The 25,225-nt window shown below is 50.9% G+C and overlaps 1 protein-coding gene across 2 annotated transcripts in view; it reads right to left on the reverse strand.

Annotated features, from left to right (window-relative positions):
* The window catches only part of UNC5B (unc-5 netrin receptor B), a 56,246-nt gene extending 37,406 nt beyond the window's left edge, over window positions 1-18,840 (reverse strand). For both annotated transcript variants that reach the window (XM_062001395.1, XM_062001394.1), the window contains exon 1: window positions 18,734-18,840. In XM_062001395.1, the coding sequence (XP_061857379.1) occupies window positions 18,734-18,830 (97 nt within the window). In that variant the 5' untranslated portion in view covers window positions 18,831-18,840. The remainder of the gene's footprint in view (window positions 1-18,733) is intronic.
* Between the last annotated feature and the right edge of the window lie 6,385 nt (window positions 18,841-25,225).

A 25,225-nucleotide genomic window follows, 5' to 3' on the forward strand; every position in this document is an offset into this window, starting at 1 on the left:
CACACGAGCCCCATCTGCAAGTCCTCCTTGGCAGCCATAAGGCCCTAGAAGACCTGGGTATGCTCACAACAGAAAAAAACAAAAGGAAAAACACCCACTCCTCTTTCCAAGTGGGATTAAGGATTTCCTAAGAGCAGCAGTGATGTTCAGTGAGGTCCAGGGGGCCGCAGGGTGCTGAGCGGAGGGCCCAGCGGGCAGGGCAACCCCCACTCCTCCTGCTCCCCTTCCCTCTTTATCTGCTGCCTGGGGCTCTGCCCCCGGCGCCTGCTGATAATCAGGGAGCACATTTGAAACCCTGGCGCCAGACAGGATCCTTATCTCCTCCAGAAGAGGAATGTGGGATGGGGGTAGCCCCTGCAACAGCTCCAGGAGGAGGAGGAGGAGGGGTGGAAGGAAGAAACACCCCTTGCCATGTTCCCTGCACACAATTAGCAGCGGGAAGGGAAGGGGAGGGAGACAGAGACCCCAGAGGAGTGGGTGACCACTTGCATGGAGCCACATTTCCAGTTGAGCTGCCAGTGCACGCTCCTGGGGCAGCTGGAGGGGTCGGAAGGACCCACTGACTTGTGCAAGGGCCATGTAATTATCCCGGGGATAATTGCTCTGCTTAATTTCCCCATAAAGTTAAGTCCTGGATAGGTTGGCTCCAAATAAAAAACCAAATAAAATAAAAGGCAGAGCAAGGAGCCAAGGCCCAAGGCCCAATGCCTTCTGATCCAGCTGGGAAAAGGCGAGGCGACAGCCTGGGAGAGCCACATTTCCTACCCTGGCTGACAGGCAGCTCTCCCTCTCCTCCCACCCAGAAAGATGCAGGGTGAGGGTTGCGACCTATCCCCCAAAAACTCCAAGAACTTGAGGGCTCAGTTTACCGACCCGCCAAGACAGAAGCAGCATTTAGGGTGGGAGCAAAAAGACATGCCCCTCCAGAGCATTCCCTCCTGCTGGGGTCTGCTCAGACACCTGAGCTAGAGCTGCCCCGGGCTTATCTCCATTACCAACAGGACTGACAGGAACTTCAAGCAGCCTAATAACAACAGGGGGAAGAAAGTCAAGCTGCGGGCTTTCCTCCCACCAGCTGCCAGCCAGGACAGGAGCCATGGCTCCAGTCCATCCCTCCCTCAGCTCCCTCCTGGTACAAAAGCTGGATGCTCTAACACCTAAAAAGAGCTTCAAGTGGTTATTTGCACAAATGGGAACCCAAACCTTTCCCATCAGTGACTGGAAGACATTACACCAGCACCCACGGTGACTTTGCACTCTCCACATGGTCCTGTGGGTCAGCAACCCTCAGCTTCATCCCTGTCAGGGGTTTCCCAAGGAGGACTCTGTTGATGCTATCAGAGCCCCAAAGAATTTGTATCCAATTAAAGGGATATCTAAAAATGTAATAATAAAGGGCTAATGAAGTTTAGAAGCTGCCGACACCAGCCACACATCTCAAATATGCATGGTACAGTTGGTGCCTAGGTAATGCAACTGCAGGTATCAGCTCGCCTAATTAGCTACCAGAAGAGAGTCTAATTTAAAACAAAGCTCTTATTTTATTTATTTGCTGACAGTAGCAGAGCAATTCCCTCCAGCATGATGTGAAAGCAAACATACTGTCCTCAAAATAAACTGCCATGGGTTTTTTTAATTTTATCCCTCAACAAGTGTTCCCTGGTTAGCCTTTGGGAAGGGGAAAAAAAGCCCCAAGGCACTCCAGGGAGCACCAACCTGCAGCTCCCATTAGCATTACAGAGGGCTTGCAAAGACAGCTTCCCACTTGTCACCTCCCTGCCACAGAAAAAAGCAAGCACACACACCACGGGAGCTTCTCTGCTGTGCTGGGGAAGGCAGGGAAACTGCCTTTAACAAAATATCCCTAAGAAAATGTGTCCCACTTGCTCCACTGTCATTGTTTGGGGTGATGAAAGGAGTTTGGCACATGCTGGCCTTCTCATTGCCATCACCCTGCAGATGCCCATGTGACAGGGCTGTTGCTCACCAGAGGCACAGGTAGCAGTACAAATTGGTGTCTCTGGCTCCAGACTGCCGTTGCAAGGTGTAGGTTATCTACCCAAACTAAAGAGACATCTGACAGTCCCATCCTTCCCCACCTTTGCCTCTGGATGCACCCAGAAGCAAATGGGGGTGGGGTAAGGGGAAGAGAAATCCTAGAAGCAGGGAGAGAGTACAGGGCCACTGTGATTTTATTTAGTATCTTTATTTATTGAAGTGCTTTAAATAGATATGGATTGACTCTCTCGGCTCTGGCTATTACAGCTTGAAAGAGGAGCTGCAGGCTCTTTGATTAATGCACTCAAGACTGCTTCCATAGATGCTCAGCATCCCATGCCACCCTTCTCCTACCTACCAAACTACAACAGGGACCCTGGTGTTACCCCCCTGGTAGGGGCAAGAGGGTGGCATAATCCCCCACTATGTACATTTTATGTCTGGAGTGCCATAGTTTTGGGTAGGGGTTACTCCAGAAGTGCCACATCCTCACTTTGCCCAGGCAAAGCTGCTCCAAATGCCCACTTTGACACCAATTAAAACCACAAATCCCTCCAGCCACCCAGGCACACCCCAACGGGTGCTCAAGACATTCACTTATCACCAAGCAAACTGACCCATGCCTTGCATGCAGTGGGTCCTGACCAAGTTCTCCTCAATCCCAGCGCTGTAACTGCATCCCACCTGAAGGACCCAGGAGCAGGGTGGGAACGGGAGTGGCAAGATGGCAGCTTGTGGAAACTCCCTTCTCTTTGGGCACTGCACTTCACCTCTGGCAGCCACTGGAGGATGGTCGGTGCCAAGCCCTGTTGTAAGCCTGTTCAAACGGATGCTTCAGCATCTCTCCTCTTGCAAAACACAATGTCCTGGATCCTCCACTGCTCCCTCTTTACTCCCCTCACATAAAACCATCACGCCTCTCCACCACCACTACCCTCAGTCACCTCCACATCCAAGATCAGGCCATCAGCTCCCCAGCCTAATGAGACAAATGCTTTGTCCTTCCCGTCCTACCTTCTTCATATGGTCCAAGCTCATCCCAATAATCAGAGATTTATTCTTTCCTAACAGCACATTCTGCCATCCATTTATGAATTTATGAAAGCAGAGAGCAGCATCACCAGTCTTTATGGACAACACTGGCTAGGACGTGCATTTTTCTTTCCACTGATGAAAGTAATTCCGTTCAGTTAAGGAGTAAGTAAAAATCACACTGTTCTTCGGCAGCTGGGAAAGAGGAGGAAAATCTATTGCAGCGACCCTGAACAGGCACTTCCCCAGGGCTTCAAGGCAGAAAACTTATCAGACACTGTACTGATAACATATTCAGGCTGAATTATAAGTCTTCATAGTGTACAAAAGGTATTCCCAACTGCAAACTGAATGAGCAAGGGGGAAAATAAGGTTAAAAAACCCCATAGAGGCCAAAGGCTGGTAGCTGGCAGCAGGTCTGGGGCTCATCTGCAGGACAGGCAGCATCCTTGGCACGCATAGTCTTGAAGGCTAAGAAGGAGGATGCTGATGCTGGGCTCCCATCTTCTGCCACCAAGGCATCTAGGGACAGCTGATGCATGTTTAAAGCCGCAGAGAAGTGGGAAAATCAGTATCCTTACCACTATCTGGCTGGTGAAAGATTCTCCCTGAGCCAGCATACTCAGTCATCCCCCACAATGTTATTTGCTTATTATGGCTCCATTTGCCTCCCTTGCTATGTCCCAGTCCTAATACCCATCTTACAACACCTTTCCCCCCCTTCCCAACCCTGCTCCTTTTCTTCCCTGTAACTCCAAACCAACTCTTTGTCCCAGGCACAAAGAGCCATGAGCAGGTTCCTCTCTGCATTGGTTTCCTATCCAGCTCTTTGAGGATGCCTGGTCAAAGCAAACCAGCTGTGATCTGTAGCTGCTTTTTAAGAAAAAAGCTCTGCTGGAGTTTTCTCTGCATCTTATGCGTGACAGAGTTTGCAACACAACCTCAGAGTGGTTCCCCTTCTCCTCCTTAGTATCACCTGCTCAATCCCACGAGGATCAACCAAGCTGAGAAAGCCCAGCAACACAAAGCAAGCTGGAAACAAAACCCTATTTCCAAACCACCTTAGAAAGGTGAGAAGCAGCACACGATGCAGGTACCTGATAATCTGACCTGCAGGAACCACATCCAGAAGGGAGGCTGTGCAGCTCCTGGCTGCTCCCCATATCCTGCAGCTACCCACAGGTTGAGTTAGTTATTCTTGAAGGAAATAAAAAAATGGCCACACTGGTCACACCCTGCCACTCCCCATGCATGAATGACAAGCTTATGGCACAAGCAAGTGCTGACCACAGAGCTGCTTTTGCAAGCTCCTCTTCCAATGCCTCCGGCTCCGTCTTCCAAGCAAACTCTGTGTTCCAGACAAACTGCTCCCCATCTCTAAAGGTGACAACCTCCCAGCTCCTCAGTGATGTTGTCCCTACAAATGCACCACCTTCTCCAAACCTGCAGCTCCACGCCTCATCCATCCAGAGGCCACCTGTGGCACCACAAGCACCAGCCCAATCCCAGCATCACCCAGCCAAAGCCATTGCTCCCTCCCTCAGAGGCTGGTTTTCCAGGCAGAACAAGGCTGGGAATTACTCAGGCAGCATGTGACATGACCATCAGGAGGGCATTGCATTACTGGATCTAAAACTGGATCCTGGTTTCTATTGTCTATTCTTTTGTGGTGACGGGAAGAAAAAGCTGCTGCTCTGTAATCAGGCCTCTTCTGGCTGGTTCACTGCTTTTAGGACTGACCAGAATAATGCAACATTGCTTTCATGTGGCAAGAGAAGCTTATAAACAATACTATTACACTGATACACCGCCAAAATTAAAGCCCTGCTCTGAGTCTCAGTAGCTCCCAGAGGCAGCCTGCTCACCTCAGACTTAATATCTTCTCCACAAGTCTGTAATACAGTGAACAGACTAAATTTTCTTCTAAATAAGCACTGGTGAAATCTAATTACTCCAAAAATAATGCCTATTACCCATTTATGAAAAGAAGAGCAATTCCTTCCAGCTTTTGCTAATGTTCTTGTAGCAAACATTTTGCATTCCTTGTTTCTCTTCTCTGCATGTGCAGAGTAACAGTTACAGCAGAGCACCTAGAGGTCTCAGTTCACTCAAACCCTGAAAGTCCTTCACTGATGCTTATTCATAGCTTTACTCTACTTTTTGGTCAAAAATTGTTGAGATTCTTTCCCTCCCCCCATCATATTCTAAGCTCACCCATACAGACAGATTGAGACTAAAACCTCCAGAGTGGATTAACTCAGCCAGAAATGATCTCAGCTGTGAAGCATCACAAGGGGCAGTCACATTCTTAGCAGCTTCAAAACAGAGGTTTAGGTTGTTGTTTTGGGGGGTTTTGTTGGTTTTTTTTATTGTTTTTTGTTTGTTTTTTCTTTTAAATTAAAAGGGATGGCAGCTCTCTGCATCTGTGTTTTATCTGGAATAAAAATCCTGTTGCTGGAAGAAAACATACTCTTGCTTTCCTTGCTCCAGTTTCTCATTTTCACCACCTCCTTGAGAATCTCTTCATGGTTCTCTTAATGAATGTGCTTCATTAGCAGACCATCTCTGCAAATTAACATGGTTTAAAACCCAGGCAACTGCAATAAGACAAGGACTCATTTCACCACCCAACAGACCTGACCAGTGAACAGCCCTTTCCCAGGCTCAATGCCTCTTGGCTTACACCATCTCCTGGGCAGCTCAGCTAGGACAAGCCAGGAGGCCACTCTGCCAGTGAAGCAAGGGCCAGGTTTCTTATGGAACTTATCTAAGCACAAGTGCCAGCCAGATCAAACCCTGTATCAAATCCATGGAGATCCTCAGGACCTGCAAATGCAGCTGGCACCATTCCAACAGGAAGATGCTCTTTTCCCTCCTCACCTTGCCTTTTGCTGTGCTGTTTCAGAGAGGTCAGAGACTGTTGCTTCCCAAAAATGTGAGAAGCCAAAGCTGTAAAATACCCTCAACCCAAAGGTCTACAATAATCCAAACTCCTCTAGCCTTTAGACCCCACAGTTTACATAAATGCCTTTTCAACTCTTCCCTCACCCTCCCTTACACATGCTGGCAAGAAACTGCCATGACCTGCTTCTGCAGGGGGGTTGGATTAGATGATCTCTAAAGGTCCCTTCCAACTCTACCATTCTATGATTCTATGTCCAACGTGCCAAGCAATTTCTACCAAAGTATATGTGTAGGCTACAAAGAAGCCCACCCTTCCCTCCCCAGCTGACCCAGGCATAGGATGCTCTCCTCCTCTGCTTTCCCTTCTGCCACTCAACCATCACTAGTGAAGGACCATTGCCTTCTGCAACAAATAAAGGTCATCTGCCAATAAGCATTTTTTGCCGTGACCTGAAGGCATCCTTCAGTGCTTCTCTCACCTTGCCTAAGGTTTTTCCAATGTTTTTTTCCTTTCTTCGTGTATTTTGAGGCACCCCGTCTCAGCTAAAGCTACAGGGTCCTGTAAAGAGCAGAATAAAACCTGCTTTCCTATAGATACGATGCTCAAATACTCACACCCACACATGTTTGTGTTCCTCAATAGTAGGTGGCAAATTGTGTGCTGCTGGCTTTTTTTTTTTAGTGGGATATTAATAGATCCCTCTCACTAGCTGACCAGCTTGCCTAGATAAAAACTTTACTGCTAATTTCCTAATCAGGCAGGCACTTCATTGCGAGACATCTACTTCTGAGTCAAAGAGGAAAGAGGCTGCAGTCGCACAAACTCACTCCCCCCACCCTACAACCTACAGTTTTTAGCAAATTGAGCTAAAAAAAGGAAATCTCCTCTAAACAAACAAACAAAAAACCACCCAAATAAGCCAGACAGCCAAAAGATAAATCCATGAGGATTTTTGGTATCTTAGGTAAAGGAGCTCCTCTTGGTGTAATGAGATGCTGTGCCCTGTGGCCTCTTTTGCAGAGGGGCTGGAACCTAGGGCTACTCCCGGGGCAGCACTGCAATGTCTCTCTCCTCCCATGTCCCATACATAGCATGGTCCCCACAGCCTGGGAGCAGATGGTTACCAAGCCGACAGGTTGCAAACAGCTCCGTGGAGCTAGTTGGGGAATCAGATATTGTCTCCATGCCTTTAGCTTTGGAAATAAAAGATGTCTCTCAGCTAAAAAAAGTTTTCTGTGGGACCACGCTGCTCTCCCTATTTTGGGATTTCTTTTTAAATGCACTTCAATACAGCTCACATCACTTAGGTCTGAAGTCCATACAGTTCTCTGGGCTGCCTGCACATAACTTTTTCTGCTCTGAGAAAACAGATCTTTCCACCTCATCCTCCTCTCTGTAGCTGGAAGGAGAATGCAAAGACAGCCATGCTGCACAGCACAACAGCCTTGCCTTTCCAGCAAGCTGCAGGCACTCTTTTCCCTGCAAAAAAACATTTCTTCCATTGTCTTCTTAGCAAACTTGCAAACACCATGAACTCAAAGGAGCCTGGAGAAACTTCTTCCCAAGGAACCTGCTATTTATTTGTAGGAGCCCTAAGGGCTTGGAAATGGTCCTGGACCCCTGCCCTACATACATAGGACAGCAATGACCCCACCGAGTGCTAGGCAGGGGCCCATATCATCTTTTAGAGTAGGTTTGTGTTTAAAATAAGCCTTCAGTAGGTCATGCTGGATATCTCCCCACACCTACCGGGATGCAAAGTGCAGCCCAACTGCAGCACTTCTCTTGCTTCCCCGCTGGTTTTAGCTTCTGCAACTTGACCCTTGCGGAAACATATGGTTTGCATTCTCCCCCCTGTACTTTCCAGGGACTCACACACACACTCTCCTTCCCTCGCTTTCCCATAGGCCCACAAACCCAAGCCCTTTCCTCTTTAAGCGAGAAATCATGCCGACAGCCTTCCCCATCACTCTCCAAGGGAAGAAGATGGGCAGAGGCAGAGCAGGAGAGGCTGCAGTAAAACCCCTCAGCTGAGACTGCTAAGTGGGCTTTGCTATTTCATGCAGGGGTCATTAACAGCCCAGCTAGATCTGCTGCATCTCCTTATAGCCAGTCCATAAATACTAATGAAAACAGAGCCAGGATGTCACTGGGATATGGAGACAAAAAGGGGGAGGCAGTAAGAGCACGCACAACAAAAATCTGCTGTGCAAGTGATGTTTTGCCTTCCTCAGCTAGCCTGGGACCACCAAAAATCCACTCTGCTCCAACCTCATCCCTCCCTGCTAGCAGGAGGGGACAGAAATCACAGCAAACCTTCAGGATGAAAGGACAGAGAATGGGCACAGCAATGCCAAGGCACTGCAGGGTGCCAGTGGTCAGAGGATGCTCAAAGGGCAGGCACCAGCCACTCATGAGGTTAAGCAGCCCCTACCCACGTGTGAAAATCACTTTTCTTTCCTTGTTAGGCAGTTTTCATCTAATTTTCTGCTTTATCCAGCAGCTAGGTTTTTCCCTACAAAGAGAGGCTGGCAGTCTAAGCTGCTTTTTGTTCAGCCCAAAGGGCTGACGAGAGGGATTTTCGTGGAGCATTACTTTGCCTTACCAACCAGTGAGGCGTCACCTTCCTCCAGCCCGCACTGCCAGGTGAAGTTAAAAATTCACTGGGGCCCTCAAACCAGCTCCCTTTTTTAACTTGCTGTCCTTAAAACACCACACTCAAGAGGAGCTTCACAGAACCTGCGAGGGTTGTGGGATGGATGGATGGATGGATGGACAGACACCTCTGGCCAAAACAGCACAGGTTGTGATAGAAACCAGGAGCCTTATGGTCTGCAAGCCTGGCTGCCTTCACAGAGCATACTGAGCATTGCTGGCATGCCTGCGTACCCCCTATGCCATGCTCCTGGCCACAGCCGACGAACGTTGTGGCAAAACACCCAAAGATCTTCTGAACTTATATATTTTCAGCGGTACAGGACCAGCAAAGCCTGACAGTTTCTTGGAGCTGAGCACAGCATAGTTTCCTCTTAGCAGGTATTATAAAACCACACTTAAAAAAAAGTCCTCTATTTTTGACCTGTTGTGTTTTTAGGATCGGTGTGAAGGTTTTAGCTGGACAGATGAGGCCCTGCAGTAACCTGTGGCTTTCCCTACCACCTCTCCCCCGGGATCCATCCTGATCAGCTGAGACCCCATCTGCAAAGCTGGCGTGTGGGTGTTTTCCATCCCCGGCAGGACTAGCCCCGACACATCCCAGACTCCCGGGGTTTTGTTGTAAACTACAAAGGAACCTGCCCAATTTGCCCCAGTTTGCATAACCAGTTTATCCCAGGCATTTGTTTTAAAAACTCTACTCTTGTTAGTCACCGTTCAGCCCAAACAAAACCCAGCCCTCTTCCCAGCTTCTGCATCTCGCTTTTCCAGCTTTGGCCAGAGACAACATTTTTACCTTGCTGTATAAATTTTAGAGTCTGAAATATGTGCCTTGATACCTTGTTTGTTTTGTTGTTTTGGTTTGGTTTTTTTTTTAAATCTGTATCTTTATATATATATATATATTAATAACAGGTAACCAAAGTACCTATAACCCAGGATAGGGATTAACCACAGAGCTGAAACTCCTGCAATCCAAAGCTGGGATCCCTGGGCTACGGCACCACGAGATTTTATCATGCAAAGCCTCCACAGCCACACCTCCCAGCCTTGCTTGCTTCACCCAAGCACAGACTACTGATTCACCAGTAGCAAATCATTTTGCTTAGACACACACACACACACACAAAAAGAGGGATTGCAAAAGGTGAGAAAATAAGTTTTACAGCTCTCAGCAGCCCACAGCCCAGCTTCATCACACTCTAGACCCCAGCCACCCAAGCAGCTCTGTGCTGCACAGCCATGCAGCCAAATCCCCTCTCCTGAAACAAATCCCTTTAGCGCTGATGCTGGAGCACAGAAGGAGGCACTTGCAAGGCTCTGACTGTAGAAAAGCAGCAAAAATGATGCACAGCAGGTATCACACATCCTCCAGGAAAACGTGATTCCTCAACCAAGTCAAGCATCTCCTCCTAAAGACCAAGGGAGGACAAGAAGAATCACAGACACAGGTGGAAATGCACGGGCAGACGGCAGGTGAACTCAAACTGCCACCTCTTCTTCCTTCTAGACCAAAGTATCAGCCCACAGCCTCAGTGATGCTGACAGAACTGAGCACAGCAGAGATGCTGACACTGTGTCGCCAAACACTTGTCCCCAAAGCAGACAGACTGGTGCAACTCAGACGAAGCCCTACAGAACCACGCAAGGATGCCACAGTCCCAACGGGGAGCTCCTGAGCACAGGGAACAACTTACTTCCAGACTAATGCAGATTTTCAGCAATATTTAACCTGCTCTAGGAAGATGTCCTCTGCCCAGGTCCCAAAAAGCAGAAAGGAGACATTTAAGCTTCTCCAAGGCAGGCTGGAAGAGCCTAATCTCCAATGCAGGGACCCAGACCACTAACTACTTTTAATTGCTGTGTAATTGGACTTAGGCACCATGCTTTCATTTTAAGCATGTCTCCATATTTCACATCTGTCAAAAGGGAAAGAAAAACCCTCAGAATAATATTCGTGTGCAGGAACACCACAGCACCATCCGGCAACTGTAAAAACAGCTATGCCAGGCAGAGAAGTGAAAGTTCCTGCACCCTGAGCTGCATCCCCAGCTTATTTGGGAAAAATAGCAGTGGAGGCAGGCTGCTGGGATCCCACACCTGGGCAGTGGCTGTTCAAAACGAGGCGATGGCCCCAGGCCAGACCACAGCAGACAGCATGGCCACATTGCAAGATCCACCCTCATGACCAGCACTAATTACTAGCTTCACTTGCAGGCCCTGCAAAGCCTTCAGAGATGCCCCTCGAGGTGAGGGTGGGGATGCTTGCTCGGCTCCATTTGGCTCCATGGCTGAAAAGCAAGCAGCAGACTGCCTTTTTTTTGTTGTTGTTGTTTTAAATAGCAACCACTTTCTGGCTGCTGGAAAACACCCTCCTTCTGTTCTTCAGGCCAATCCAAACAGTTTGAGACAATAAAGCAGCTGGGTGATGGGGTAGGACAGTGAGGTCTCCATGGGGCAGTAACAGGCACAGGAGATCAGTCCCCGCTCACGGGCCACACAAAGGGGAGGATGAGATCCCCTCAAGATAGTAGAGAAGCAGATCCAACCAAACCAATGGGAGGAAACTGTTCATTCATATCCATAAAACCTTCCAAAGCTCTCTTCCTCCATCATCTGAAGGAAGAATTACAATTCCCTCAGCATATCATGAGTCCACAAGAAAACTAGACAGTCAAAGCACCAAGATCTTCTGCTTAGGACCTCTTGGTGTCTGCAGTCACTGCTGGGTGAGACATACCCATGTGTGCCACTAGTCAAGAATGAGCCCAAAACCTCACAGCCTAGAAAGCATTGAGGGCACTCCCTGACAGCAACCTCTCAGACAGAGCAACATTGCATACCAGGTGTGTCCCTTCTCCCATTTAAATCTGTCCTGAGGAGTTTCTGGGCTCCCTAACCTCCTGCCTAAGGAAAACTCCCACGCTACACAATGCAATGCAACCCTTTTAATAGCCTCCCGCCTCCGCAAGCCACCCGGCCAGGAAACCTGGGTGTGTTTCACCACATCTTGTCCCTTCAGCCTGCCACTGCCCCAGGAGATGCAGGTACACTCAGGAGCCCACCCAGAGTTGCACAGCCCATACTGCTCCTCATTTAAGTCGAGGGAGAGGACATGTAGAGGCATTTAAATGCTGCCAACCAAGGAGGGACTGTGGTGAGAGGGGGCAGCCAGGGATAACTTCCAGGCTGGTGGCAGCTCCCAGGGAGGAGAGTCACTCTGCAAAAGGGAAGACTCACAAAGCAAGGGCAGGACAAAACCAGGATGGAGAAAAGCTTCGTTTAATCTCAGCCACACTCTCACTTCCCTGCCCAGTGTGAGTCTCTCCTGTACAGGGCTCCTACCATTTAACAGACACAATGTCCATACAAGGTGTCTCCATACAACTTCAACTGGGAGGGATGCCTGGAGGGGAGAAACACCATGGTGCCTTACAGGAGTATTCCCCCTGCAACAGTCTGCACTCAAATCCTCTCACACGTTTTACCTGCACCTGACAGCCATTTGGTTCAATACATCAGGGTATGCTGAATCTTACCCTAAGGCAAGCCAAAGCACTCAAAACAAATCCTGCACCTGCGTGCAGTGACATCAATATCAAGAGCATTTCTTCACTCCTATGGAAGTTTCATGCCGCCTCTTCCCAGCATCCTGTGGTATCTAACCGCACAGATCCTCTAGCTGAGTGAGGATGCTGCCCAAGCATTGCTCCCGCGGAGCCCCAGGCACCAGGCATCTGCACTCAGAAGCCCTCACCTCTCCTCCTGTGGTGGCCTCCACTTGAAAGGCAGATGGATCCACTACGTACTAAACATCTCAAAACGAGATTTTCCACGCTCTTTCAAAGGGGAATAATCCCTCAGCTTTCACACTCAGCATAGGTTTGTGAAGGAGGGGAGCTGGAGGATAGCAAAGGTTATTCATGGGACCTGTATGGAAATCACACCAGCAGGACCCCCCAGAAGCACAAGAAATGCTGGGATCTGACTTTTGTGCCTGGCTCAGCAAGGGCTTCCTACTGATTAGGAGGACAGCCCATGCTCACAGCCCTGAGTATTAGGGCAGGGAAGGGATCACTTGCGGTGAAAACAAGCCCTTTTCCTCCTGGCTCCTATAGGAATAAATAGGGAAGCAAAGGCAGCTGTGTTACATGTTCATATATATGTGTGTTATGGACTGCTGCTGGTCAGACTTGTGGGGCAAAGGGATGGAGCTGGAGAAGGAGACTCCCAAAGATGCTCTGCAAATCTACATAGATCTTCTCTACCTGAAGGGACTTGCTCCACCAGGGAAAGAGACAGCCCAGACCCCAAAGGCAAGCAGGAAAAGTTTCAGACTTGGAGGCCAGAGCTCTTCTCCACTTGCTCCTCCTATAACTGGGTATATTACTTTTTAGTAAGAGGCTCAACTTGCATCCTCCATCTCCCAGGGCAGGAAAAAAACCCAAACAGCACTGCCTTTAACTTAAACAATAAGCAGAGCTAAAAGGGAAAAAAACTGACTCAAAACATTTGTTCTTCAGATCCTGGGGGACTATGCCAGCCCCATATATCCTGACTGAGCTCTGAGTGGTAGGCAACAGGATGCACCTCCCGATGAATATCTTGCTTTTACAAATCCAGCACCAGGAGGAAGCCTTGTCTCACGGTCACAGCCCAATTTTGGGACTCCTGTGCCACCGCCATGCCTGCCTCACAGCCTGTCATCCCCATACACATCCCAGGTAGCTCTGTGGCCACCCCAGGCCCTAAGCCCTGGTAATTCCTCCACCTCACAGCAAAGAGTAAAGTCAGCAATGCATTAGCTGGAAGGGGAATATTTCCCAGCACCTAAATGAGCAAGTGCTTGGCCATCACTCCCCTCTGGAGAAGGGCTGAAGCAGGAGGAAGACACAGTGGCCTCCACACTCCAGGCAAGCGAGGGAAGGACTCTGGCAGAGCCCAGGCCCGCAGGCTCAGGAGACACTGGAAACAGTGTCCACACCAAAGACAAACCCATTTTCTTCCTTGTGAGCAGTAAGACACACTGCCTGCTGCTGAGCACCATGGTGGCACCAGGCTTTGCTTTGGTGGGCAAGCCTTTTCCCCTTCCCCACCTGAATTTCTTCACAGAGCCCACTGTGAAACACAGGCAGCCAAACATGTCACCACAGTTCCTTTACCAGATTTACCCCAAGGTATACTCACAACCACCAAGAGTCTGGGTTAAGGCTTACAGCCTCAGCACCCCCCCAAGTTACCCCATGTAGCAGCACCTGGGGCCCCAGTTTGGGGATGTGGATGAGAACTCACCACCCCCAGGCATTTCACCACAAACCTAACCAAGGCAGAAGACACTCATGTGGGTCTAGGGGAGCTCACTGCAATGGGGAACAGCCCTCCTCAAAAGCTGAGCCGAACTATCAGGTCTGGGAGAAGCCACCAAAGGCACCAGGGAGCAAAGGAGACCTGAGTAGCGCCTTGCTGGGCTGCAGCAGGGAGAGATTCGCAGGAGATTAAAGGCAGCATGCAGGACACGCTGGAGCAAGCCCCGTGCTAAATAATTCCTGCTTCCCTTCCCTTTCCTCGTTTTCCAGAGTGGCTTCACCCAGCCTTTTCCCAGCCTGGCTCACGTTTGATCTCGGGGCTTGCTCTCTGCCTTTCCCTTGCCTTTAAGCAGCCGATGCAACTCAGAGGTGCCTCGCTACGACCCGCCGAGCTGCCTCAGCCCCATCCAAAAAAACAACAAAAACGGCAAATAGTGAGAAGAAAAAAAAAAAAATCCCCTGAAACTCCAAGTCAGCAAACATGTGGCTGCTACCAGCCCAGCCCAGCGGTTTGGGAGGAGAGGAGATGGGGAACGGGCTCTGGAGGAGGAGATGGCAGCTCTTTCCCTGCGCCGAGGAGCAGGTCCAGGGCTGCCAGCCCAGCGCATTCCTGCGCTGTGAGTCAGGTCTCCAAAAAACCAGGAGGCTTCAAAAATAATACTCTGTGCAGCCAGGATGCTTTCCTTGCCTCCTGGCTCTCCAGCCTCCCCCATGCACGCAGCCCCTAGCTTTTAGCACTCTGCTCCACCAATGGAACTAAAATGGATTTAAACCAAAACCCTTAAGAATGGCACCACCCTCTGTGCGGGACCCCAGCATGAAGCTAAAAGGAAACCCACACTCCAAAACTGCCTCAGCAATAAAAATTCAAGTGTCAGCCAAGGCTGCAGGGCTGCAGGGACAGCGTGATGGAGGATTTAGGGAGTGTTAGGGAGGGTACTGCACTCAGCCAGGGGCCTCCAGGCTCCTACCAAGAGAAGTTCCTCAGAGGGCAGGCGTGAAAGCAGACATCACAGCAGCTTTCTGAGGCTTTCTGCCTCTCGCAAGTCAAAGCTCGTCACTTCCCAGCCCTGGTGCAACCCCATTGCAAGTCATACAGGACTTTTTCCAGTGCCTTGGCCTGATGTGACAAACCACAACACTCAAAAGCTACCAGTTCACCACTCCTGGCACACCACAAAGGCTCCGGTTTGGGAGGAAGGCATTTTGCATATTTCTTTTAGGTCCTGAGCTCTTGGACAGCCAGGGAAGGATCATTTGAGCATTCTTAACTCTGGGAGGAACAGCAGCAGGAAGGAGTCTTTATGTTACCAGACACAGACCACTTCCCGCAGCATCCAAAGGGCCAGGGTTGTGTCAGCTCAGTGCCACCGTGCAGTGATGGCTAGCACAATACAACTGATTACAGCAAATTACAGCTTGGTGTATTAAGGAAAACCAAAATCAGAGGCAGTGGGCCTTAAAACACCACAGCAGGGTCGACAGCAGCCCGCAGACTGCTCGGGCATCTCAGCACCCATGTTAATCCCCCCACTTAGCAAAGCGAGATGCATGGGTGGGATGGTAGGAGGGGGCAGAGGGAATGGACTGGTGATTTATGCTCCCCCCCCCCCCCCCCCCACTCCAGCAAATGTTTTCACTCGCATTAGCATCGCTAAAGCCGGGAGGATATAATCGAATAGGAAACAGCAGGAACCCATGGCTTTATGGCACCAACATCTGCTGTAATGAACTCCTCACAGACTCCATACAGCCCCTTCCTGCCGCCTCCCCAGCACCGGCCTGCGAGCCTGGCTTTTGCCCAGCAAAGCCCAGTTCACGCACTTGCCCGATAACCCACGGGGCTGGCAGGCTGATTCCACTAGCCCCAAACATGCTGGGACGGAGAAAGCCACAGGGCTGAGGGCTTGAAAATGATGCTGCTGCTGGAAATGGATGCAAAACCAAGCTCCTTGCATCATCCTGGCTCGCTTAACTGACCCAAGATACACATTTTAATTTATTTTTAAATCCCTGTATGGCTAGGGCAGGGATGGAAAGGGAGCCAGCGTGCACAGCACCAAAAGGACCTACAGGGTGAGATGAAAGACACAGCTAGTCTCTACAAGGTGCTTACTGAGGCAGCAGTGATGCCCTTTTAATTTTTAAACAGACAAAATGCAATCTGGATGCCCCCCTCAACTACCACTTCCAAGACATTCTGCCTTAAAAGGAGTTGCCTGTCCTTTCTCTCCATTTTTTCTGTCACAATCACAAACAGGAAGCACTCACTCCGAAAAGAGGGGGCTCGATAACCAAGAAGCCTGAAAGAAGGAGTCAACAAGGCAAAGCAGACCCTTCCACACACCGCTGGCCTCTGGCAAGCCTCCGCCTCTTACGAGGGCAGGCTTTCCTGGTGAGCAACAGGTCTCAGAGCATGTCTCTCCCCCGCCATCTGCTCGCGGTGACAGCAGCAGCAGCCAGGCAGCCTCCTGGCACCGATTCCTAGGAGCCTGTGACCCACACCGATGGGGGACTGCACTGCCAATGTCCCTCTCTCTCCTTTCCTCGGGTGTCTTCCTGATGGCAGTGCAGAAAAGGGATGGAAGGACGGTCCTTCATCGGGATGGCAATGTCACATTGTTAGCTAAACCCCCCGTTCCAACATCACCCTCTTGATTTCGGTAACCCTCTTGCAACCTCCCTGTAGACAGCCTCGTGGGGAAAGGCCCTCAAGCAAGCTCCAAATCCTCACACCAAATTTCCTATTGAGGGTGGCAGACACAAGCTGAAAGAAGCACAGCAAAGCCCCGGGAACGGGAGAGGGGATGCGGGTGGGATCCGGGGCTCCCCCAGCAGAAACCCTGGGCATGAATGGGCTGACTGCTTCTGAGTTTCAAACACCAAAATAAAACAACACATCTCCCTCTACCTCATTGCAAAAGCCAATGTAAACAATATGTACATTCTCTGTTATTAAAAGAGACATTCCTTTGCCTCTTTCTCCCTCCTTAAAACCAGGCAAGGATGGGGAAGAGAGTAGATTGTCACAGGGCTTAAGCACCCATCTCAGCTCCCTTCTCTGCATCATCACATGCAATCTCTACACAACACTCCTGGAGAAACACTAATTATAGCTCGACAGATAAAAACTTTATACGTTTACATATGCCAGATTGCCTTTAGAAAGCTCCCCAGCCTCAATCTGATCCAGCTTGGTCAGGTTTAACTTGTTTTTCCTTCTTTCCCTCCCTCCTGCCCAGATTTATTTCAACCCCTGAATGAACTTTGTGCATGCAAAAATAAAGAGCATCGTGCCAGACAGAGCCAGGCACCGGGGGTCTTGCACCACCAATCCAAGCAGACATCCCCCTCTCCAGCATCCCCAGCAGCTCCAGACTGCTTGGGCACAGCTAAACCCTGACCCACCGCAGCCTCATTAACCCAGCCTTCCCAAGCCCCTGCCATCCACGGCACCCCAAACTGTGCAGAGCCTCTGGGCCCCTCGCTGCCCACCCCTATGACATGGCACAGCTTCCAGCCCAGTGGGACACCAGCTGCCAGCTCTCAAACCTCCCCCTTTCCAGCAAGAGAGAGTTTCTTCTGGCTGGAGGATGATGCTGCAGCAACATCCAGGCCACTGAAGAAGCCAATAATGCCATTTCTGTTTTCCATTTGCCAAAACACACTGGATCTTTGTGTGGCAGAGGTGGATTAAACATTCATCTTAACTGAACTCCCTCCCCAAAATTTCCTTGTCACCTTAATTACGCTTCAGAAAAGAAGGCTTGGTTCATTTTCCTAGAAAATCAGCTTGTCAGGAGACGCTTCTGAACTAGCAACGAGAGGGATCTGTGCTGCACGCCGCTTGGCGACGTGTCCTGAAACCCTTGCCATGAGAAGTGAGCAGTGGGCTCTCCTCCCGAGCTCCCACAGGCACGGCCAGCTCACCTATCACCACAGCCCCCACGGTTATGGTTATGGTCTCTTCCAACTGCAAAAAGTCGTCAGACTCTATAGGATTCCACTTTTTTATATACCTGGAGGATAAACACCCACACCTTTGCTTTGCTACCACCGGAGGATGACAAAGGACAAAGTCCTGAGATGGAGAAGATGTTCAGGAGTTGTGGGGCTGGCGGGGCAGGGGGGACAGAGCGGAGAGGGTGGGAAATACAGTGGAAAGGCTGAATTTGATCACAGGAGTCCTAACGAGAGAGGGCAGAGGAGAGACGCGCCTCTGTTTATTGTCTGTGGCAAGGATTACCAACGGAAGGGCTGGATAGAAGTGCATCTCAATCACAAGATTGGGTTGCGCACAGGAAACTTTGAAGAGCTATAGGAAAAGACCACTTAGCTGCCCTGCCATCAAGAGCTCGGCTTATTAAAAACGCAGATTAGCAACGGAGACATAAATAAATAAATAAATAGAGATCCAGGCTGAAGCATTACTTATTTGACCGGCTGGGGAATCGCAGCCGACAACACTACAAATAGGGCTGGGTTTGTTTTGCTTTTTCCTGAGAGAAATTAATAAATATATAAATATCTATTTTACTAATTCCAAGCAGGCGGCAGCAGCGCTGCCAGCTCGCAGCCTCCGGAGCAGCTCCCGGAGCAGCCCCCGGCCCCGAGGGTGGCTCAGTCCCCTCAATCTTCATTTTAAACAATTTTATTTTTAAAGAAAAAAGGAAATAAACGCCCCGAGGTTGGACCACCTTCCCCGCACCTCGAGCTGCCCCGAAAAATGGGGCAAGCCGCAGTGAACTTTCTTCTTGCGAGAGGCAGGCAGCCGAGGATGCTGCCCACCACCTCCCCCCCTCCCCCCAAAACTTCTGCCGTTTCCCTCCGCCCTTACCTGCGGCGGCCAGCGCCCGGCGAAGCAGGAGGAGGCTGAGGAGGAGGAGGCTGGTGCCGCTGCGGGCGGCGGGGCGGCCTGGGGCGGGCGGCGGCATGGCGGCGGGGCCGGGAGCGGCGCGGAGCGAGCGCGGGGCGCGGGGCTCGGCGCTGCCTGCCCGCCCGCCTGGCCACACTGCCGGGCTGCCCGGCGCCGCGCGGGGCGGGACGCGGACGGGGACGGGCCGGCGGGGCGGGGACCGGCGGCGAGGGACCGCCCCGCCGCTGCCGTGAGCTGCGCCCGGCCTCAGCCGCCCCCCGCCGGGCCGGCCCCCGCATCGCCCCCGGGAACGGGGCCGGGCCGGGGGGGGAGAGCTGGCGCAAGGACAAACCGTGAGAGGGGCTGCGAGGAAGGGAGGAGGAGAAAACCCCAACCCCGGGCCACGTTCGATAGCGGCGGCTGCCCTGCAGTGGGGATGTGCGGGCACAAGAGGGAGCTCGGCAACGCGGATGGCGCCGAGTGCCCCTGCCGCGGTCCCCCCGGCGCAGAGGGGTGCCTCGGCCAGGAGCGGCCGCGAAAAAGTACTTGAGGCAGCGTGTCCCTTTTGCCGCTGAGGGCCACGGGGCACGCGAGGGGTTGTGATGCACTGCCCTCCTCCAGAATCGCCGTTGAAACCCAGCGGAATGCGTCCACGGAACGTAAAAACCGCACAAAAAAAGGGAAATAAAATTCTCACAGCGCAGGAGGTGTCCTACAACTGCTCCTCAATAGCTGGACGTCTCCTTTATTGTAAAGAAAGTGAGCTTAGAGGTTTGGAAGCTTTTGGTGGTGGGCATGCAGTTTTCCACAGGGGCTTTAAAGCCCTCATCTGCCTCCACAGTTATTGTGGGGGTGGAGGGGCTCAGCGGAGCCCAGGAGAGGAGACAACCCCAAGTTCAAGTGAAGTTGTGTTATACTAGAGCAGTGCTGCAGCTCCTGCAGCAGCGTCCCTTGCAAAGTCCTTGGTGACAGCAAGAACCACACGACGGCTGCCTAGAAATGGTTAAAATGGCATGGGAACTGCTAACTAGTTTTAATTGCTGGCAGCTGCTCAGATCCTCCAGGGTAGGGCAGTGGGGGCGAAGAAACCCTGGCAGTCAGGCAGTAATTATAGCCTGTGCCTCACCGCCAGCCTGGTGGAACTGGGGCTGTGGATTTGGCACTGGCTCTCTCTCCAGGCCCGATGTGCTGCTCCAGCCATGGTTTTGCTCCTTGGCCTGAGCTTGGCTGTTGCCAAGGTAGTGGGCAGAGGGGTAGTTCAAAGCTAGATGGGATGGAGAAGATGGGAGACAGATTCTGGTGCAGACTATGGGGATGCAAGGTGGCCTCGATGCTTTGGATGGGCCCTTTGGGTATCACCCAAAAATGAAAATCCACCTTTGGAAACCTTTCAGAGCTGTCACGTGCTCTCCCTGCTGCCCATTTGCCTTCTCCTGCCTTTGCATAGCAGCCTCCCCCTCGGTCCTGTGGGTACCCCAGCCAGGCCCCAAACACAGGGCGCACTCATGCCACGCTGCTTGGGCCACCTGCACATCACCGGCAGTGCAGTTGCCTTGAGTGCTACCTTGAGCATTCCACACTCGGCTGCACTTCAGCCTGTATTTACAGAGCAGTGGGACGTGCTGGAAAACGCTTAAGAGCCAAAAAAAAGAAAAGAAAAGAAAAAAAAAATCTCATTTCCAGTTGCTGTGACGGGGTGAAGCTATAAAAGAAGAGCCTGGCTGGGCACGGAGGGGAGGGATGTGCCTGATGCGGGCCCTGGAGTGCTGGCATTGGAAAGGGGCTGGGGGTGAGAGGGCTGGGAAAAGAAATCAGTAAAAAAATAAGGTATTTTCCAGATAGATCAGGCTATTCACTGGGCTTGTGTGCAGTTTGTGGCAACGTAACACAAGGGCACATCAGCACTTGTCTCTGGCTCCATGTGCAGCCCTGCAGCCCAGGCAATTGTACCACTCACTGTTTCACAGAATCATGGATTTGTTTGGTTGGAAAAGACCTTTAAGATTTTTGAGTCCAAGCACTAACGTCACACTGCCAAGCCCACCACTAAACCATGTCCCTCAGCACCTCAGCTACCTAGTTTTCAGTATCTGCAGGGATGGTGCAAGAGAGGGCTCTCCGCCGGGGCGAGTGTTTATTCTCTCATTCAGTAACACCTCTGACACTCGTGCTGGTGTTTAAAGCACTTTGAGGAGCTCTGAAGAATGACTTGAGCCCAGTGTGGGTATACATGAGCGGAGGAGCCAGGAAGGTGGGAGTTCAGAGTGCTGGCTCTTGGAAGCAGAACTTGCCTTTTCTACAGGGTTTTTTTTGTTGCAACGAGTGAGAATGTGTGGGTTAAGTCGGGTGGTGTTCCAGTCGTTGTCTGGTATTCAAAATATGAATTAAAGCAATGCAAATGAATGGTTGGCCTACCACTATTTTGCAATTTTAGAAAAATACGACATGACAAACTATCATTAAGGCAAAGGGCTGTTTTTCCTCCCAGGTGTTTACATATTACCCCTCGTTTTCCTCTAATGGCCTGGCATGCACATGTCGATCAAATCCCCAGCACAGCGGGACCGCTCCCAGCAGCCAAGCAGGAGGTGTGACGAGTTGCACAGGACTCAGCCTCCTTCTTGGCATTCTGCATGCAGAGGACCTGCTGCCACTCAGGGATGCAGGAAGTCTGGCATTCCACATCCCACCAGTGATGGACACGACACTTGAGCAGAGACCCCTCTCCCCCCCCCCCCCCCCAAGCTCTTTGGTTTCAGGTCAGGCATTCAGGGTCTCTAACATAGTCGGGAGTTGGGGGGGGGGGGGTGCATTAAAGCGTTAAAAAAGATTGCAATCAGATGAATAATAAACAGAGGAAACTCCCAGAGCATAATCAGGAGGTGAGACAAAGACTGGCTTGTTCAGATTTCGAGGTCATGGCGCCCTTCAGCCGCCATCCCACTGTCACTGGAGGGGTGGGGAGCTATTCCAACCCAAACTTTAAGGCAGGGTGGACTTTAGGTGGACTGAAATGTCCTCTCTGAGTGCCTTTTCCTTTCAAATGGTAACCATGCTCCTCATCAAACATCTCAGTTACCTGGGATAAGTCCAGTCTTGGTTGAACTGAGATGTCCAGACATCTTTATAGTATAAAGAATTTTCTCTTGGCAGGGGAAAGAAGGAATTTGTTTGTTTGTTTGTTTAAAGAGCAGTTTCTTTAAAGCCCTCACATGCTCTTTGCAGCCATGGTTAGCTGGAAGGGCTGCAGGCAGCTAAGCACCGGGGTAGCCAGAGGTGCTTATCTATTTGGGGGTTCATAGGTCTTCAAGTCAATTTACATAGCATTATCCATAATGATGCTATCAGACTGAACAGTCCCGCCAACCTAATTAAGCATTAGTAAGAAGAGAGCATCTGAAGACGTGCACACAAGGGTTGAAGTGGGGATATGCAGCAAAGCTACAGATAATGTGGGATTGAGACACTGGGAAGGGCTTCCCCAGTCAGGACAAGCCGCAGCTGTGCAGAGTTTTGCTTTCCCTGGGATGCTGCAGCCCGAATGCCCTGCCATCGGCTCCCCATGGGCTCCCCTGTCACAGCAGGAACCAAATGTGGAAAATTGCATGTTTCTAGCTCAGGGAAAGCAGTCACCAGCTGAAACCTGCAGGTCCTGCTGCCACAGGAGGCTCGGCCAGCCCCTGCAACGTCTCCTCTAGCACCGTAAATAGCTGCTTCCCTCCTCCAAGAAATCAGTCAGGCTGAAATCTTCATGCTTCTTTTAAAGGGGGGATTTTTCTAGGGAGCTTGTTGTTACCAAGAGAGCCCTGGCATGAAGTAAACACCGAGTTTAGCAGTGCTGTGGGGTTTTTATTCACTGTTACTGACAATTTCCTCGCCTGCGTGCTTTGGGTGCACGGAAGGAGGCTGCGGAAATTGCTGCTGCAAGGATGCTACTCACTGCTGCCCAGGAGTCCCCACCGCTGCTTGTAAAGGACAGGCAATTTGCTTCTCTCTGTAACACAGGGAGAGGTAGGGCAAAAAAACAGGCTGGAGGAGGAGAGGGCAGGTTGCTGGGTAGGTTGCTGGTGGGCACCTGGATGGAGCCAGCCTGTCCTCCTGGTGCAACAAGAAGCAGCCTCCCTGCTAATTTTGGTCTGCTCTGCGGGAGTGCTCGCAGGCAACAATGTACTCAGTGCTTGATACATCATCAAAACCCAAATGAAAGGCTTTCTTGGAAATGTCCACCTCCATCAGCAACTCCAGTGCTTTCTAAGGGTGAAATATCCAGCACTGAACCTTCTTCCTTGCTCTGCTCCATGGGCTCCCCCACCTCGTGCTGGGAAAGGTGTTCTGTGGTCTCCAAGTTACCCCTTTCGATTTGGGTTGGGCAGGTGAAGGCAAGGGACTGTTCTCCTTCCCCTCACCTCCAAACAAGGTGACTGTAGGCTGCATATCCCATGCTTGAGCTGGCAGGGGCTTGTGAAGGAGCTGAGCAAGGCACAGAAGAGAATGTAGCAGCTTCAGAGAAGCTGAGGATGGAGAAGAGCACAGAGGTCTTGAGGATGGAGGTCCATGAGAATGGATTCATGAGACACAATGCATTCTCAGCGCCTGCTCAGAGAGAGATATCCTTGTCAGGGACATGATCAGAGAGGGCAGAACATTCCCAAGAGGAAGACTAAGACCAAGAAGCACCCTATATGTCTCCCAAAATCCTCAAGACCGTGGGATACCTGGTGTGATGGCCTTGTACAAAGTGGGGCACAAAGTGGGGTCTCTGAGCCCCTGTCCTGGCTCCCTCCCAAACCATGTTTGTGGGTGAGAGATGGCAAAGTAGAGAAGCAAGGTCTCTATGAAGGCACTGGGGAGGCAGGAGGTGTTTGTGGTTCAGTGGCTCCCAAGTCCTTTCTGCTTTGCAGAGCTTTGTGAGTGACACTACCGTGTGATTTGATTAGGGAAATGCTTCACTTTCTACCGACTCCAGAGCCTCCTTGGCTTCAGCTTGAGAAGGGGTGGAAATCCTGCTTGGTGGGGGGAAGAGGCTGACACAAACAGAGAATCACAGAATCTTAAAGGTTGGAAGGGACCTCAAAAGATCATCTAGTCCAACACCCCTCTCTTCTTCCCCTCTGACCCTCATACCACCTCTCTTCTCCACCCTGAGTGATGCTTTATGGCATCGCTGTCCCTTGGGGAGACAGAGGTGGGAGCTGCTTCCCTGGGGCCAGAAAGGCTTTGTTAAAGGACAAGTAATTCCCAAGGTGACCATAACCCATGTTATGAACTTTTCCCCTTGTGAAGGGCTAGGCTGAGTGGCTGGAGGAAGGTCTGTGTGTTCACGCATGGACCCAACAGGTAGAAGCAAGCACGTCAAACTCACCAGAAGATGCTTTGGGAGATTTTCATCAAGACTACGGTTTGTTCCAGAGAGAGCTTGTTGGCATCTGGCCTGGCATCAGCAATGCCTCTCGAGCATCAATCCTACACCTATAAAAGGAGAGGGAGAGAAGTGGAGATCAACTCAGCCATGAAGCAAACCAGAGACCTTCCTGTCTCCATTCTCTAGGCAATGCCAGGCCAGGCTGGTAGGGAAGTTGACAGGAGATATGAATGAAGGAGAGGCAAAAGAAAAGCTACAGCAGGCTGTTAAAAAAGCACCCATGCCATGGAGCAGGTGCAGAGGCAGTGATAATTCCCCATTTCTTCCAACAGAGGAACTAGGAATATCCAAATCGAGTTATCAGGCTGCAGATTTAAGGACAAACAAAAGATAGTGCCTTTTCCACACCACCCATGATTCAATTATGGAACTCATTGCCACAGGGTGCTATGGAGACCTACAGCCTAAATAAGCCCCAGAAAGCATTTAGGCAAACTCAAGGGACACACAGGTCTGTCAAGGTCTGTTAAACATGGTGGAGCAGCCACCTCAGGGAGTCCCTAAAGCCCGGGCTATCAGGAGCAGGCATTAGACACAGGGCTCACCCACTGCCAAGGATGCCAGACCAGCACAGCCTGGGAGAGAAATTGTGTCTCATCACCTAAAGAAACTGTTCCCCAAAACCTTTTGAGGGCAAAGAAAGGGGTTATTTGACCTCAGAAGTGCCAAGGATAGGCAGAGAGAAATAACAAGGTTTATGTCCATGTCCCTGTGCAGGGTAGCACCGAGCCCCAAGCATTGCAAAGCTATATTGGGGTGGCACGAGAACCCCAGAGAGCAAAGCAGCAGAGACACAAATGTCCCTCTGTCCCATTTTGGGACTAATCCACAGCTCTTCTTCTTGGCTGAACTGAACCAGGCTCAGAAACTGCCAGGTGGCTGCTCCTGCCACCTGCCCCTTCTCCAAACTGATGATTAGTGATCACCTCAGGAAGGTGCCTTGTCTCTGTTAGGGAGGCTGCTCTGGAGAGACAGGGCAGGAACAGGGGGCAGCTTGTTAACCAAAGCCATGGCAAACCATGGGACCAGGCTGTGCTCAAGCCTGGGCTAAC

Source organism: Colius striatus, chromosome 8 (genome assembly GCF_028858725.1).
Source record: "Colius striatus isolate bColStr4 chromosome 8, bColStr4.1.hap1, whole genome shotgun sequence".
NCBI classification, from domain to species: domain Eukaryota; kingdom Metazoa; phylum Chordata; class Aves; order Coliiformes; family Coliidae; genus Colius; species Colius striatus.